General features: G+C 37.8%; 1 protein-coding gene across 1 annotated transcript in view; it reads right to left on the bottom strand.

Moving 5' to 3' along the window:
* Window positions 1-15,927, bottom strand: part of LOC138023670 (transitional endoplasmic reticulum ATPase) — a 56,429-nt gene that overhangs the window by 27,920 nt on the left and 12,582 nt on the right. The window contains exons 6-13 of the mRNA XM_068870713.1: window positions 14,667-14,728; window positions 12,784-12,914; window positions 11,812-11,889; window positions 6,649-6,702; window positions 6,487-6,545; window positions 6,134-6,177; window positions 768-821; window positions 608-687 (exon numbers count right to left, since the gene is read on the bottom strand). Of these exons, the coding sequence (XP_068726814.1) occupies window positions 608-687; window positions 768-821; window positions 6,134-6,177; window positions 6,487-6,545; window positions 6,649-6,702; window positions 11,812-11,889; window positions 12,784-12,914; window positions 14,667-14,728 (562 nt within the window). The remainder of the gene's footprint in view (window positions 1-607; window positions 688-767; window positions 822-6,133; window positions 6,178-6,486; window positions 6,546-6,648; window positions 6,703-11,811; window positions 11,890-12,783; window positions 12,915-14,666; window positions 14,729-15,927) is intronic.

Genomic DNA, 15,927 nt, shown 5'->3' with positions numbered 1-15,927 from the left:
GAGGACTGCCTTTTGTAATTTTTTCTCTATAGTCCTCAAACAAAGTTTGTGGCACCTGCCTTCAAGTGTCCTCAACTGGGTACACTGTATATACGTGTAATACTTTGAGCTCACTTCATGTGAAGAGAGACCTATGTGACATACCAAGGACTTCAACCCAAAAGGAATTCAGATTTTTAAAAAAAGCATTGTCAAGTATTTTGTACCTTTCTGTCAGGGTACACGAAAAACCAAAGGTACATAACCCCTTCGGAAATAAATTATTAAATTTTTATCCTCTCCATCCAGCAAAGGGTTAAATTGCATTAAAGTGCAATTCAGGAATAACTAATACAAAGGCTCTTTGGAAATTACAAATAGTCCATTTTTACGCTCAAACTGATATGTAAACTATTACTGCACTAATTAGTGCACTGTACTCTTGACTCTTAAATAAAGGACCAGAGACAATTCTACAGAAGACATGTGTTAGCTTGGCTATGAAAACTCTATGTTCAGGTGAAAATCCTTTATTTACCCCTTGCGGGTCTTACATTGTACGTGGATTGCACAACAAATGGCACTTACTACATGTATAGCACTACGAACTAATAAGCAGCTTCCTCACCTTATCTCTCTTTGGAGCAATTGCATCAATTTCATCAATGAATATGATAGCTGGAGAATTTTTTTCTGCCTCCTCAAAAGCTATTGAAAGCAAAAATTTAAAAAAAAATTAAACTACAGAAAATAAAAAGGCTGCATGATTTCTTCAAACTAGAACATACCTTTTCGAAGATTACTTTCAGATTCTCCAGCAAGCTTACTCATAATCTCTGGACCTAAAAAAAACAGATTAAAAAACACATCAATGTGAAGGGAAAAAATAGGCACGCATTCTGTATGTGCTACTTGACAAAGGGCTTCATATTCCATAACTGTCAAATGAGCTGCGTTTTGTTTTCCAGGGGATTCAAGCTGTTTTTGCATAATAATAATAATTATTAATCACAATCGTCCAACTCTTAAGACTGACCATTGTTTCTGCAAAGTCAAAAATCCACTCTCCTAGGCACAGTTATTTATCACCAGTTAATTCCACATTAATTTTTGGAAATAGAAGATGCTTTATTATTCATCAGGGTCGCAAATTCTTGCTGATTTTGGGGCTCATTCGTTAAAACTCTAGCATGCTTTTCACAGACCTGTTTGAATTCGTAAATTTTGCACACGCTGTGGCCCTATACTTATAATCTTACAACCCGGTGACATAGTTTGTAGTGCAATGTAAGTGCAATACCACAAAAAGCCCACGAAAAGGCCAAGGAGCTCACTTTAATCAATTTCGGCAAAGAAACAATGAACAATCCAGTCAAAATAGAAAATGTATTACATACATGTAAGCAGCACCCGACTCACTTTACGGTTTGCTGATGTCAATGTCTGATGGTAGTGCGAAGTTACCAAATGAATAATTAATTTGCTGCAGTTGAGCATTTCCCATGTTTGGCATATCTGTGGCTTTTACAAAAAGACTGCCAATGGAGATACAGTGCAGACCAGAAACAAGCATCACAAAAAACATGTGTGAAACAAGCATAAGAAAATCGCACACACGTCTGTGTTTAAAACACGTGCATCAAAAATGCTCCTTCATCAAAGACAATTAGTAGGTATGATTGGCCCATTGTCTTTTCATTGTTAACGTTTTATTGTTAGTTTAAGCACAACACCATAGCTGTGACAACAGTGAAGTGTTTGACAAAAACTGCAACGGGTGTTTCTCTTGTGTGATCTCGCACTCGCTTCCACTTCATGTTTACATGTAATTTTCGACATTTGAAAATTACTTCACTTTTTGCTGCATCAAAAAATAACAATGAAGTGGGAATAAATATTTCCCTGTGATTTAACATAAAACTGGGCAATTTTCCATTCAAAAGACATCGCTTTTGCCTACAAAAATCGATGATTCTAGTCAATTGACAACAATTATTATTGATATAAAATCATCAAAGAATTTCAGGGCTCAAAGTTAGGGACCAAATGGTCGCACATGCGACTAAATTTTTTGGTTGTGCGCCTAAAAAAATCATGTGTAATCACACTCGCGTGCCTTAAAAGCTCAAATACAGCGCGACTGCTTTCTCACCTGACTACATGTATAAATATATATAAACTTGTTTACTCTGAGTGTTAATTTATTTATTATATATATCAAATTCTGACCCTAAATAATAAATTTACATTATTTTCCTTTTATCGGTGTGTGTTTATTTGTTGTCAGTTTTCTCATCGATTCCCCCAACGCCGGTGAAGGTCCATTTTTTTTCCTGTTGATGTTTCATTCCACTCCATACTCTTCTGTTTTGTTAAAGTGGTACTATGACGAAAATCCCACCTTTCCTATCTAAGCCATTTTGAAACATAAACAAGTAGTCTGCTTGAGAAGAAAAATGCTGTTTACATTTTTCAAATATCTCTTTTCGTTCCAGAGATATTCAAGTTTTTAAAATATGCAAATTAGCCAAGTGATGACGTCATACATTCAACCAAATTTTGTTCAGATATGACGAAAAGAGATATCTCAGCCAATTTGTATCAGAAATTTTTGATTTTTTGCAGTAAGATTCTACTAAATGTTCTCCACAATATGAGCTTAACAGTTTTGTTACCTTGTTGAACATTTTTCAAGTTGAAAATCACTAACATATTGAAATCAAGTGGGTGGGGACTGGAAAAGAGTGAGTTGCGATGGGAACAGAATTTTTTATAGCCATAGGTGTGTTTCCTGTAGAGCTATTAGACTACCAAGTTTCAATGGTCTGCGCTGTAAACTGGCCAAGGTAGCTCTATTTATATACTCAATATAATATTGGGTTGAGTATATGACGTCATTAGTCATCTCATTTGCATATTTTACCCATTTTTCCAATCTTAAATATCTCCGGAACTATTGAAGATATTTGCAAACGGTAAATGGCGTTTTTGTTCTTTCGTGGAATTCTATGTGATACACTAAAAAAATCGAGGGGTAAAAATTTGAGCATAGTACCACTTTAAAACTCCGCTGACACATACAAATGAAGACTACAAATAAAGCACAGTCGTGCTTATTGCAAATGTCAAAGCTTTCTGATAGTGGAAGGTCAAGAGAGGGTCAACAATATGAGCCTTTTTCTTGAAGGAAAGAAACTTGTTAAAAAAATGAATTATATACCAGTTAAGTCATCACACTTGTCTTGTGTTGTATTCAATAACTTTCTGTTAAAGAGCCAGCCTTCAAATTCTACAAAAGCAAGTAAATCTGCCTCGAATGATACTACATCACTAAACCAGTCGGCGATGAAGTTAGAGGATGAGCCAATGAGCAAGAAAAGAAAAATACACAAATTTCAAAAAGCGGAGTTAAACGAATTTGAGTAGATAGAGTGAGATCCAGAGAAAGAATTGATGCGCTGCAGATACTGAAAAGCTTTCCCCGTGCGTTCTTCTTCATCCTTAGTCAATGGTTCCCAGCTAGCAGAGGTCTCTTTTTTCTTCTGTGTTCGCTGTTGAGCATGTGTGCGGTGGTTACTTAGCAACGAATCCTCACGTGATGCTTCATGTTGTGTAGGCTCACTTAACAACAACGAAATTACTGTAAAGGAATGCGTTCAAGACAGAAGGTTCAAGTCACAGTCAGCAAACATAATTTATATCATGAGGCATGCGGTTTGAAGAGTGCCATCCAAGGTTGTGCACGGCAGTTGGATAAAAGGGAGTTTCCACCCATGGCAGAGGTCTCTTTTCCTGTACAATGCAAAAAGAAAAGAGACCTCTCCTAGCAGGGAAATTTAATGGGTGCAAGAACTTTAAATGCGAGACGCTCATCAAGCATTTACAGAGCTAGAGCCATGTTTACTGCAAGGACTTTTTTGTTTTTATCGGTAGCAGTAAATTGAAAGCAGCAATGCAGCAAAATGTACTTCCAGGAGTTTTGGCCAGACAGGAAACAGCCCAGTGGAAAGAGCTTCAGCGAGAGCTTGAAGTTGAATCAAATTCAACATTGCTTATAATATAGCAAAAGAAGAACTCCCATTCACAAAGTATCAGCGGCTGCTTTTGCTTTATAAAATGAATGGAGTTGACGTCGGTCCAACCGACGACAACGATGTCAAATGCGTTGAATTTATTTCTGCCATTTGCGACAGCATAAATTCTGATCTTGGTGACCTGATGGAATCATCGAAGTACACGCCTGTACATTCCGGTGTACATTGAAAAAGAAAAACTTGATGAAAACTTCTCTGTTATCTCGAATGTACACGTACTTTAACATGAAGATAACATGTAATAGTACTTTGTTGTTGAAATTGAAAAATCAAGTTGATTTAAAAACGACAATTTTATCGCTGTCTTGAACAAAAAGTAAGTCAGCCTAAGTTAAAAGAACAAACACAGGATCAAAATAAAATACAAAAAAAAAAATGAAAATGACATAATAATGTCTTAAGTTCTGCTTTTCTGCTGGAACAGGTGCTCCCAGTATTTTGAGCTGTGCCCCTAACATTTTCTGCTGTGCGCCTAGAAATATACACTTGGTAGCACAAGTGCTCCCGGCCCAAAGCCAAAAATAAACTTTGAGCCCTGTCCATATACTGTACATGTAAAATTGCGAAGCAAAACTTGAACGTATGGCGCTGTGAAAGGCGGTAAAATCAATTTCACCTGGAAAACGAAATAAGGAATAATTATACTCAATCGCAAGCAAAATGCTATTTACGCCATCTGTAATACTTTGTTGAATATTTCAAAATGATTGTTGTCATGCCTGAGAGAAAAGGTGTCCTTTTGACCAATGAGGCCGGTTTACTTTAAGATTCATTGGAATGCATTCGGAGTTGAAAACAAAAGCTTTATGATATCTGCTGCATCAAATTCTTTCTTTAGTTTAGTTCTACGGAGGACGATTACTGTGAGGACTTCATCCCCTACTCTTCTCAAATAGTGTGTGGGTTCTTTAACGTCCCACAGGAACTTATGAACATAGAGGATATTTATTTTGTGAGCCAGGGCCTAAGGTTTATAGTCCTTATCCAAAAAGACCTCCCACGTGAAAGCCTGATGCCGAATTCAATTCAGTGTTGGCTGTTTTTTTTATTTTCTTTCAGTAATGTGTGCAAAGTATTGTTTGTTCAAATGGATGGTGAAGGCAGTGAAAAAAAATCACTGAACAGAACACACTTCCCTTTAGTCTGCTTTTACCATCGTCTTTTGTTTAAGAGCCTGGAACCATAATTTATGTTTACTTTTGGTAATCAGAGCCTCACTGCAGTTATCTCATGATGACCTGTTGCATTATCCTCAATATTTGAAGATCACAAAAAACTTGAGATGTCACAAAAACTCCTCAGTAGTGCTGAAATAAAGATCAGGGGTCAGCTATGGGATGACAAAAGAGTTTCGTTGTGTTCTATTCAGTGAATGTGAAAATAAATTTAAACTTTGTTGGTTCGATTCGAAACTCAAAATAGGGACCTTAAGATCGGAGGATGAGGACGACTTCAAGTACGAGTACAAGTTTTCTGTCTTGAGCATGCGCATAAGGTTTGGAGGCCGACATTTTTTGAAGTGCACGTGCTCAGAACAGAAAACTCTTACTCGAAGTCTTACTCGTCCTCCGATCTAAAGGTCCTAATGACCAGTTGACACCGCTCTTCCATTCAAATGTTCTGGTAAGTTGATCACAGAAATTAAATACATGTATTCATTTTATTGTTTGTCTATTGTTTCGTGGAACAATGAACATCACAGCTACAAACGAGTTTAAATAACAAAAGAAAAAAAGGCGCATTTAAAAACACATGTGTGCAAAAAACCTGCATGTGTTTTGCGTCCGCATAGGACATCTTTGGTCTGCACTGTAACTTAAACCCAGACTTCCACAAAAACTACAGGCACACACTTAAAACTACATGGGATACTCAAGCTAGCTCAAAGGTAATGCGATTGCATCTCAATACAGCATGTATTTAATCGTATGGGGTTTCCCAATGGGCAACAAAATCCAGGGACAACCTAATTTTTTTTTTTAATTTTGAGGGCTGTGCTTTTGTGCCCACTAGAGGTCAACTAAAAAATCTGAAAAGAAATACTATAGCCAGGAACCTACCATTTATTAGGAAGAAAAATGCACCGGTTTCATTGGCAACAGCTCTGCAATCACACAATAAAATTTAGGATGTACAATGTCATGTAAAAAGTTCAACAAGTTGCTATGTTAATCTTAATAGGATTAGTGGTAATGAGGAACATTTCCTGGTAATTAGCTCCGCATGGACTTTATGTATTGTAACAGTCTCCACTTATTTAGTCGCCCAAAAAACCATCTGCTATACAGTGTCATGTTGTTGTTGTGTTGTTGTTTCGTTGATTGTTTCATTGGCCCTGAAAAGCCCCTATGGGGAGCGGTCAATTAAGTATTATGTATGTATATATACACATCAACAACAACACAAAACTTACCGTGCCATAAGTGTTTTTCCTGTTCCTGGAGGGCCATAAAGAAGGATCCCACGTGGAGGCTACAAGTATACACATTTAAATCATGCACACAGTTGAAGAAAAGTAATAAATCCATCAAGAAAATTTCATGACATTTCTTAAAAATCATTCTCAGACTCTCACCTTTACACCAATGGCTCTAAACAGCTGCGGATGCCTGAGTGGTAACTCTACCATCTGAAGGAAATTTAGATCACAAAGTCAACAACAACCTTTAAAATCATCACAAACAAGGGACACGTGTACCAAATAAAATGCATCCAGTGATTGTGGCATGACTACTGCTCAGCTGGTTGAGAATGGGAAGTCATAGGAAGTCAGGACCAATCCTCAAGGTCTTGCAATGCAATGTAAAAGAGGAGAACATGCTTCCTTTGTAATTACAGCGTACGTGTAATTTGGAAATGGTTACACTTTCTCTAGTCTTTATGTATCAGGACTATAAGCCACAAACCCAGGGATCGCGTTAACGCAGAAATCGTGCATTTTTACGCAAATAAAATCCAAAAAATGCATCATCGAAATTTTAATGCGTCCCAGGACGCAAGGCACTGACTTAAATAACTCGCACAACTTGCTTTGATTTGTCAGTATATTCTTTTGTTTGTAAAACTGTTGGAGCGATCTGTGATCATAATTGAAGTTCTAAGAAATGGGGTTACAAACATCTAAAAAGGTTAAAACTAAATTTTCGACCGCCTTCTGCGGTCTTCTTCAGAGGAATGTACTCTGCAAGTCACTGAATGCAAATATACGGCAAAAGACGTCACTGTTCGTTGCTCCTAAGGGAGGAAACCAGTGATGCGTAAACCCTTGGAAAGGGTGCTCTTTCATTAACAGAGTTCGTGTGCAGGAATGAATGTAACGGCTCTAGAAAAAGCCTTTCTCGGCCGGTCCTATGCATATGCGTCAATATTAATTCCAAGTTGGTTACTCTCTTTTTCTCATAATTTAAAACATACTCTTTTTCTCGCAGAGGGTCACCAAGATTTTGGGACCCCCAAAAAATGCTTGGGACCCCAATTTGGCCGAACATGCGGGTCCCAGGACCCAGATTGAAAAATCCTAGTGCTATCCCTGAAACCCCATCTCACAACTCTTCCTTTTAATTACAGTGGGATATTAATCAACACACACAATGTTCATCATGAGTATGGCATGGAGTTAGCAATGATGGTCTATCTTTGCCTGCACATGGTCGACCATTGAGGCAAGATCAGCTTGAATGGGTTCTCATTGAATTCTTCACTTGGAACTACATGTACAGTACCAGTTCTATGGAAAACAGTGTTTCGGCTAATTCTTAAGACTTCATCAGTGATGTAAAAGCGAAGTTCGTTATCATACGCTACTTAAAGCAATGTAGTGCGAAGCTTGTGCGTGTGACCATGCAATTTACATGTATGCTTGCGCGATGCCTTTGTAGGCTTCTGGAAGTACGATATGATCATTCCCAGCGTTCGCGTCCAAAGAAGAGTGCCAGGCTTCGAGGAAAAGTCACTCGTGGTAATTAGCTGCGAAACCAACGACCTTGACATTTTCAAAGTTCATGATGTGGCTGAAATGGTGGACATGGCTTGCAACTTAGGAGTTTTGGTCAAAACCTGCCACTCCCTTTTTGTGGTCTGCAATTCGGGTCTTTTCTGTTTGGCCATAGTACACAAAATTACACTGTGTGCAATTGCTTTTGTACACAATGCCTGATTTCTGTCGGTCAGAATCCTCTAGCTCTTTGGGGTGCGGAAAAAGGCTGTTGATGGTTAGTTGTGGTTTGCAAGCTACTTTGTTTCAAATGCGACCTATTTTCTCAGAAAGCCCTGTACAGTACATATGGCAGCACTACAAAGCCATGGAAGTGTTATCGGCAGGTTGTAGTGCTGCCATGTGTACAGGGCATTTCCGAGAAAATAGATTTGTGGCAGTGGCAGTGGCAGTGGCAGCTTTGACCAAAACTCCAAAGTTGCAAGCCATGCCCACCATTTCAGCCACATCATGAACTTCGAAAATGGTTGTTGGTTTCAAAGCAGGGTAATTACCACAAGCAACTTTTCCTCAAAGCCCATACTTCCAGAAGCCTACAAAGGCATCGCAGAAGCATGAACTGCGTGGCTTTTTGCTGGGTTGCTTTAAACAGAGTATGATAACAAACCTCCCTTTGATATCACTGTTGAAAAATATTAAGAGTCAGAGGTAAAACTCTTTTCCACAGAACTTATGACATATCCTGACTACACTTTTTCCATTTGTATGTATGTAGTACCAACTCCCACGTTACAGTCAACTTCAATAATTTATTCAGCTTTGTATTAATTGCTGGGTACTTAGGGACTAAAAGTAATTTACATGTATATATGCGATTCATGATATACATGAACAGGCTTACGCTCTCAAAGCAGACTACAATCATTCAATTACATAACTGTGACCGTCCATATGAAAAGGATGCTTAGACCATTTCTTCCCAAACGCGTTTCAAAACAGTGTTTCAAACAAATTTAAACGTGTTTCAAACAGTTTCAAACATGTTTCAAATGCGTTTCAAAAAACAGCGTTTCACTGCGTTTCAACAACAAGTGTCATATTTCATTGCCTTTGAAACAGAAGAATTAGCATGTGCATAATCATATTATCGGTCAGTTCTTCTGCATGAATTGCCTTAGCAGTCTTTGTAAGTTTTGTCAAATATGAATGAATTTCACTTTTTTTCGAAACGTTTCTGAAGCTAAATAATTTCAAGATCTTTGAAATGGAAATGAACGAAAGTGCGAGTGTCTGTTTCTTCGCTAAGATGCCAGAGGTTTTAATTTCTCTCAGAGCGATGGAATTGCGAGTTGCGAAGTGGCGACAAAAACCGGTTCGCTGGTTCGCTCTTTAGTTTTTCGCTCTGATCTTTCGTCGCCCAAAGAAAGCGAAAGACCTCTGGAATCCAGGGTAACCAGAAACCCTGCATTTCAGGAGGATTGTGAGCGTAGTGGATAACGAGTATATTCATTTTTTTAGTCAAACGCGGGAGAGATGTTTCCAATATTTCTGTCACGTCCTTGTCATGCAAACACAGACCTTTAGTGAAACGTTTCTGCCCAGAAGGCTTAAACGACGCTGAGAAGATCTTGCTAACTTTAAGAGCTAGGCTTTTCGTCAGTTAAAATAATGCCTTTACCATTATTTTTTTTTATATTGCTATTTAGAGATAGGCGCTTTGCTTTGGAAACAGCATTTACTTTTTACAGTGAATTGTCACGCGTGGCCCGGCAGAATCTTTAAGATCTCTTCGCAATCTCAGAAATTTGATTGCAATCTCGGAAGTCTTTCACAAAATCTTGCTTCAAATTGCAGTTTTTTTCTAAAAATCAATGCGCTATGTATCGTTTATACGTTTACAATGATTCTTTTAAGGAAATGGAATTACAAAGTGCACTCTGTCTAAAATGAAGAGAACGTGTAGTTACTAAAACAAGGAATGACCTAAAATGATCTAAAATGACCTAAAATGATCTAAAATGAACCCAAAATGACCTAAAATGAACCCAAAATTTTTTAATTTTTAATTTTTAATTTTTTAAGTTGTTAACAAAGACTAGTGAGCAGCATAACAGATCACTTCTTGTAGTTGTGTACTTTTTGTTTATTTCCGACACATTTCGTCTCTATCGGAGACTTCTTCAGGGAAATTCCCCATAATTACTGTATCACAGCCGCGGTTTTGATTCATGCGAAGTGTCTAGTTTTTCCCCAGCAACGTGGTTTTGATTGGTGCGAAGTTCTTAGTTTTTCCCCAGCAACGCGGTTTTGATTGGTATGAAGCGAAGTTCGTTGTTTCGCCCAGCGACACGGTTTTGATTCGTGCGAAGTTCTTAGTTTTTCCCCAGCAACCCTGTTTTGATTGGTACGAAGCGAAGTTCGTTGTTTCGCCCAGCGACACGGTTTTGATTGGTACGAAGCGAAGTTGCAGCTATTTCATATGGGAAGTGACACAGGGTTATCTTTCATTCATGCGCTACCCTTGACTTGTTTCGCCGCCTCGTTCCAGGTATGTATTCTCAGAAATGAAGATTCTCTTCTGGTACTTTTGTCGAAACTTTCTAGCTAGACATTACATCTTTATACTTATTTGTGATCAGAAATATATGTGATTGGGTGACTTAGGGTCGGTGCCTATAGTGAAAAGCTATGACTTTGGGCTTGAAAATCGATGCTGCCCAAGGCCTCAGCCTAGGGCAACATTTTCAAGCCTGAGGTCACAGCTTTTTCACTATACGGACTGGTATCAACCTTTTCTTTGGTAAGCACTCAGTTCTGTAATTCTTCATTTAGATCATTTTAGATCACTTCAGATTTATTTTAATTTATTTTATTTTGATCATTTCAGGTCATTTTATATTCATTTAAGATCATTATTTTTAGGTCATTTTAGATCATTTTAGGTCATTCCTTGTTTTAGTAACTACGGAAGAGAACGCCCACGAGAATCTCAACAGTCGAACTTGAATTCTTGTTTCAAGTACATGTATTTCAAAATATTCCTGTTACCGAGTTTACAAGATCGACTGTGAAGTGGTTTTAATGGCAGAAGTTTCGGAAGTACTATGAGGATTGAAATGTTGGCTTGAATGGAAGTTACTGATTTTCCTGAGGGTAAGCTTTGTAATCACGCAAACGGCTTCGGAGTTGCTGGTGTTTTTCCAGCTGATTTTGTTTCATGCATCACTTCCACATGCACACTTTTACACGCAAAGCCACGTTTTATGCATTGAAATGTCACTGGCAACGCAGACACAAGGCAGACAATGTTTCCACGGCTATGTTTCCATGATCAAATTTTCTACGTGACTGTTATTTCACACAACGACGCACAAGGTGTCAAAGCAGTTTACGCAGAATTCTCACTCGTTACTTTTAACACTATGTCATTGTTTCAACAGCAATATATGCTCCTCGGCTTGTTAGAAAAAAAAAACTCATCCATTGTTTTCTGATTAACTCATAAACCGGTAGGCTTCAATAAAACAAAAGGGTACTTTTAAGAAACAAATGAAACTGAAAATTACTCCGTGCATTCGCTACTGAAATAATTTGCTGCGACACTAATAATTATGTTCACTGTTGACAGATGTAGCACATGTACAGGTTGGCTTTTCAAACACAGATAAAAATCTTTCACTGCATTTCAAACACCTTGGGTTTCAAACAGTTTCAAACGCGTTTCAAACACAAACGCACTTGAAACGCTATTTGGTTAAGCACCCTTTTCATATGGACGGTAACAACTATATAATACTAGCACACCTCTTTAATCTGTGCAAGCTGTTTTCTGCAACCTCCAATGTCATCATAACCAACTTCATTCAGAGATTCTTCTTCCTCCTAGTGTAAAGAATGCATACATGTATTGTACATGTAAACAATTGAAATTTTGACATGCCTACATGTAGTACCACCCACATGTGTGGCCCACAGGTTTCTCAATATTTTTTATTCCTACAAATAGGAAAGACAGCCCTTAAAACATGTTTTTCTGGCATTCCACCCTGTTTTGCACTGGAATTGGAAGTTACTTTTTATTGGGGATCACTCAATTGCTTCCAACACAATAATATTTATTGATTTAGTCCCGACTCAGAGAGGATCCCTACACTACATGCATCAAACGACTCTCAAAGGTATGGGTTCTTTTTGTATTCCCTTTCACTAGATTTTTTTACACAGATTTATGAACGAAGAAAAAATTAATAAGTAACACACATTCCTCATGAGATTACAATAAAACCACTCCTGTATTGTAATAAAACCTAATCATATTGGTTGCATCTTGCATTTCCGTTCCTCGTCGCTTTCTGGTGCTTTGATAAACCGCTGGCAACACAATACAGTACAATGACTTTATGACTAAAATTTGTGAATTTACAACTAAATTTTTGTATGTTGTCACAAAATTGCGATTGGACTTTTTTTAAATTCTCAGCTCTGAACTGTCTCATAACTTACAATAATTAACATTATTTTGATGAAAGAAGACGTGGAAGACGCAAGTGGGGAAGGAGAGCAAGAGCGTTGGCTTGGAGAAAAAGGACGGCATGAATCGAGCGAGATGGAGAGTGGGAGTTAGAAAGATTGCTGACAAGGTGGGGTAAATCCGGCCACCCCCGTTTACGGGAATAAACCTGGATCAAAATAGGATTGATGATGATGATGATGAAACTTTGGTAAAATGATGCAGACACCCCCAAGTGTAAATCATGGGCTTTAAGACACGCTTACCTCTCTCTTTACAGGCTCTCCTTCACAGTGAATGACTGTATCAGGTGCGACTATGCAATATGGAGTTGGATCAGTTTCTATGACTTTGAACTCCACAGCTCTCATACCTCCACGTACCAGGAACATGTCCCCTTCAAAACAAAATAATAACTATTCTCAACATTAAGTTACTTAGTATAATTTATAAAAAAAATGCCACAAACACAAAAAAAGAACACTGCAACATCCCAAAATGTTCATTTTTTTGTTTTTTCCTCCTGACAACATACAAATATACACCATACTGTAGGTTCTGATTAATCACTGAACAACTGATTCACAACAGAATAAATTATTTTAAGTTTAATTTTTTTCAAAAAATGAAATTACAATGTACTACAATAGAAAAAGTTGATCACCTGATCCTTTGATGCAAATCTGTAGAGCTCTTTGCTTTTTAAAATCTACATGTAATTTACATTTAAGTCCCCTTTCTCAAATGAAGCTGAAGGTCATTAAGACATACCTCTATTCAAGCAACCTCATTTTTTAAAAATGAGTTAGCTTTTTGGAGCCCAGGCTTGACTCCCAGGTAATAGGGAGCCTACAACAGGATAGTTGGAAGACTCAGGACTCCAGAATGACGAAAAAATTGTTGCACGAGACTGTGCACTCCCAAATCTTATGCGACATTTTTTCGTCATTCTGCCGTCCTGAGTCTTCCAGCCGTCCTGTTGCGTAAGCTCCCTAATGACTGTTTCAAGACTGTTGGCTAGTATGTGTAAATTTTGAAACTTATGGCCCAAGGACTAGTGCTCAAGTTAAACAGTTAAGGCCGAGCACTGGAGGCAGGAAAACCACCCAATTTGCTCAGGCAAATGAGCAAAATTAAATAGTCGTCTCAAACATACATTGTACAAAGGTTTATTGAGCTAAACATTAATTTTGAGTTCAACCGCTTTTCCTATTGCAGGCTGTAGGTCAAATTACAGACCTGGGCTTCTGGTAGGATGTGGGAAAAAATTGAAGATTACCGGTATGGGGACATTTTTGGTCATATTATGCATAAATATGCGTTGATTATGCGGAAATTACAACGGTTTATGCGGAAATTTAAACAATTTATTAAACTAATTATTAGGGCTGTTTAATGTATTACATGCCAAGGGTAAATCAGGAATCAGAATTGCAACCAATACAGTCGCATTTGCGACTGAATGTTTTCCCTTTGTGATTAAAATATCTGGAGGAGTCGCCATGCGAGCAGCTTTGACCGTTGAAATAAAGGGGTTGTAGCAGTTGGCATTTTGCTGCAACTGCATGTATAATTTCTAAAAATAATAAATAAAGTGTTAAAAAGTAAGTTTGTTTCTCGTTATGAATTTTGTTTCAATTTAGAGATATGGAGCAAAATTGTAATGTGGTTGAACTGGGATCCTCTCCTTCGATCATTCACTATTTTCAGCGGTTTTTTCACTCATAATTATGTATTGTGGGGTCCTATTTTCCCTATGATATTTAATTTGCGACAAATTTGTGACATCACTATAACTTACTAAATTTTCATATCTTGTCACAAAATTGCGCCCAGATTTTTTTCAATTAATTTGCAACACGGTTTAACTAGTGTCCAGGCTCATTGCCAAAAAATGCATGGAAACTGCTTACGACCTTTCAGCTTCCGAACGTACTGGAAAAGTTCTTTGCAAGGTAAAAGACACCTTAAACCCTTTTCTTACTTTAATCAGGCAGTCAGAACTTGGATCACAGTGGACTCACGTCCAGAAATGACATCAAACTACCAACAACTATTTGGAAAGTAATGTTAATCCACCACAGAAGAAGCCTTAAGTGCTGCATGCAAGTGGGAACAAAAAGAGACAACCACCACTTTGAACTTTTACCTTTCCTGATGGGTCTATAAGCTTCTAAGAAATAGGGCTTCAAGTACACATCAAACAGATTCCTATTGAAATACATGCACCATTTAAAATGTCATCAGTTATGGAAAACCATGATTCACCCCATTATTAATTGTATCTTATGCATGCTGATTACCAATTTTAATGCAAGATAATTATACAAATAAAAATTAGCTAACACATACAGTCTTTAAAATAAATATTTTTCTTGCTTTCTAGGATGTACACTTATGTCCTCCCCCTTATCCGTCACTGTTTGATTGGACTGTCATTTAGGAGGATCACATGGGTTTTCCACAATTAGCAATGGGTGCCCAATGGTAAAAGAATAAAACGCTGTTGATGCTATCAGAAGGAGAACATCCTGACTTCTGTATAAAATACAGAAATTTTGAAGGGAGTCCAGGAGGCCCCACCTGTTGCAATGGTAATGGTACATCAATGTCAACAAAATAAATGACTGGATTCTCAACGTACAGTATTGTGAAAAAGTAATGAGAACGTAATTTGACGAAATTCGCGAATTTCGGGGCTTTTCGACGAAAAATGACGAATTTTTGTCCAGCGCGAAAGTTCGCAGAAAATTCACCGAATTTTCGCAATGCCTATTGTTTAAGTTGACGCAAATTTTCGAGCGAAAATTCGCTTTGACTGAAAATTCGTTCCGAAATTTCAAGTGAAAATTCGCTTTGACCGAAAATTCGTTCCGAAATTTCGAGCGAAAATTCGCTTTGACCGATAATTCGTTCCGAAATTTCGAGCGAAAATTCGCATTCACTGACAACTCGCACGTGTGGAATGAAAGTCGAAAGGTATCGTACAGTGCTCTTCCCTGGTCAAAAATAATAATAACAAAGAAGCTGCAATCGTGCAAGGTTTTTAAGCTATGTATTTACAGTCTTTTACCGCTGAATTCAAAGTTTCTCATCAAATGGAAATGGAACCATTGATGTTCTTTTCACTGCGATGACTTGCTGGCGCCTGCCAAAAAGTTAAAAGTTATCCTGAAAATTGGTAAGTATAAGCTTTTCATACGTACAAGACATCATGTCAATAAACACTTCTGGTGTTAATGTAGACCCGGGAACCATTACAAGATAACACTCGCCGGCTCTTTTATATTTACAGGCTTTGCATTGTTGACAACAGTTTGTCCTCACAACCAAAGGATTGAAATTGCATATGTTTTGTCGAGTCTTCTCTGCCGAGAAAGATGAATAAAACACACTACAAAGGGCGAATT

Source organism: Montipora capricornis, chromosome 11 (genome assembly GCF_036669925.1).
Source record: "Montipora capricornis isolate CH-2021 chromosome 11, ASM3666992v2, whole genome shotgun sequence".
Classification (NCBI taxonomy): Eukaryota; Metazoa; Cnidaria; class Anthozoa; order Scleractinia; family Acroporidae; genus Montipora; species Montipora capricornis.
Note: the sequence above shows the minus strand (reverse complement) of the source record. Positions and strands in the feature narration are given on the sequence as shown.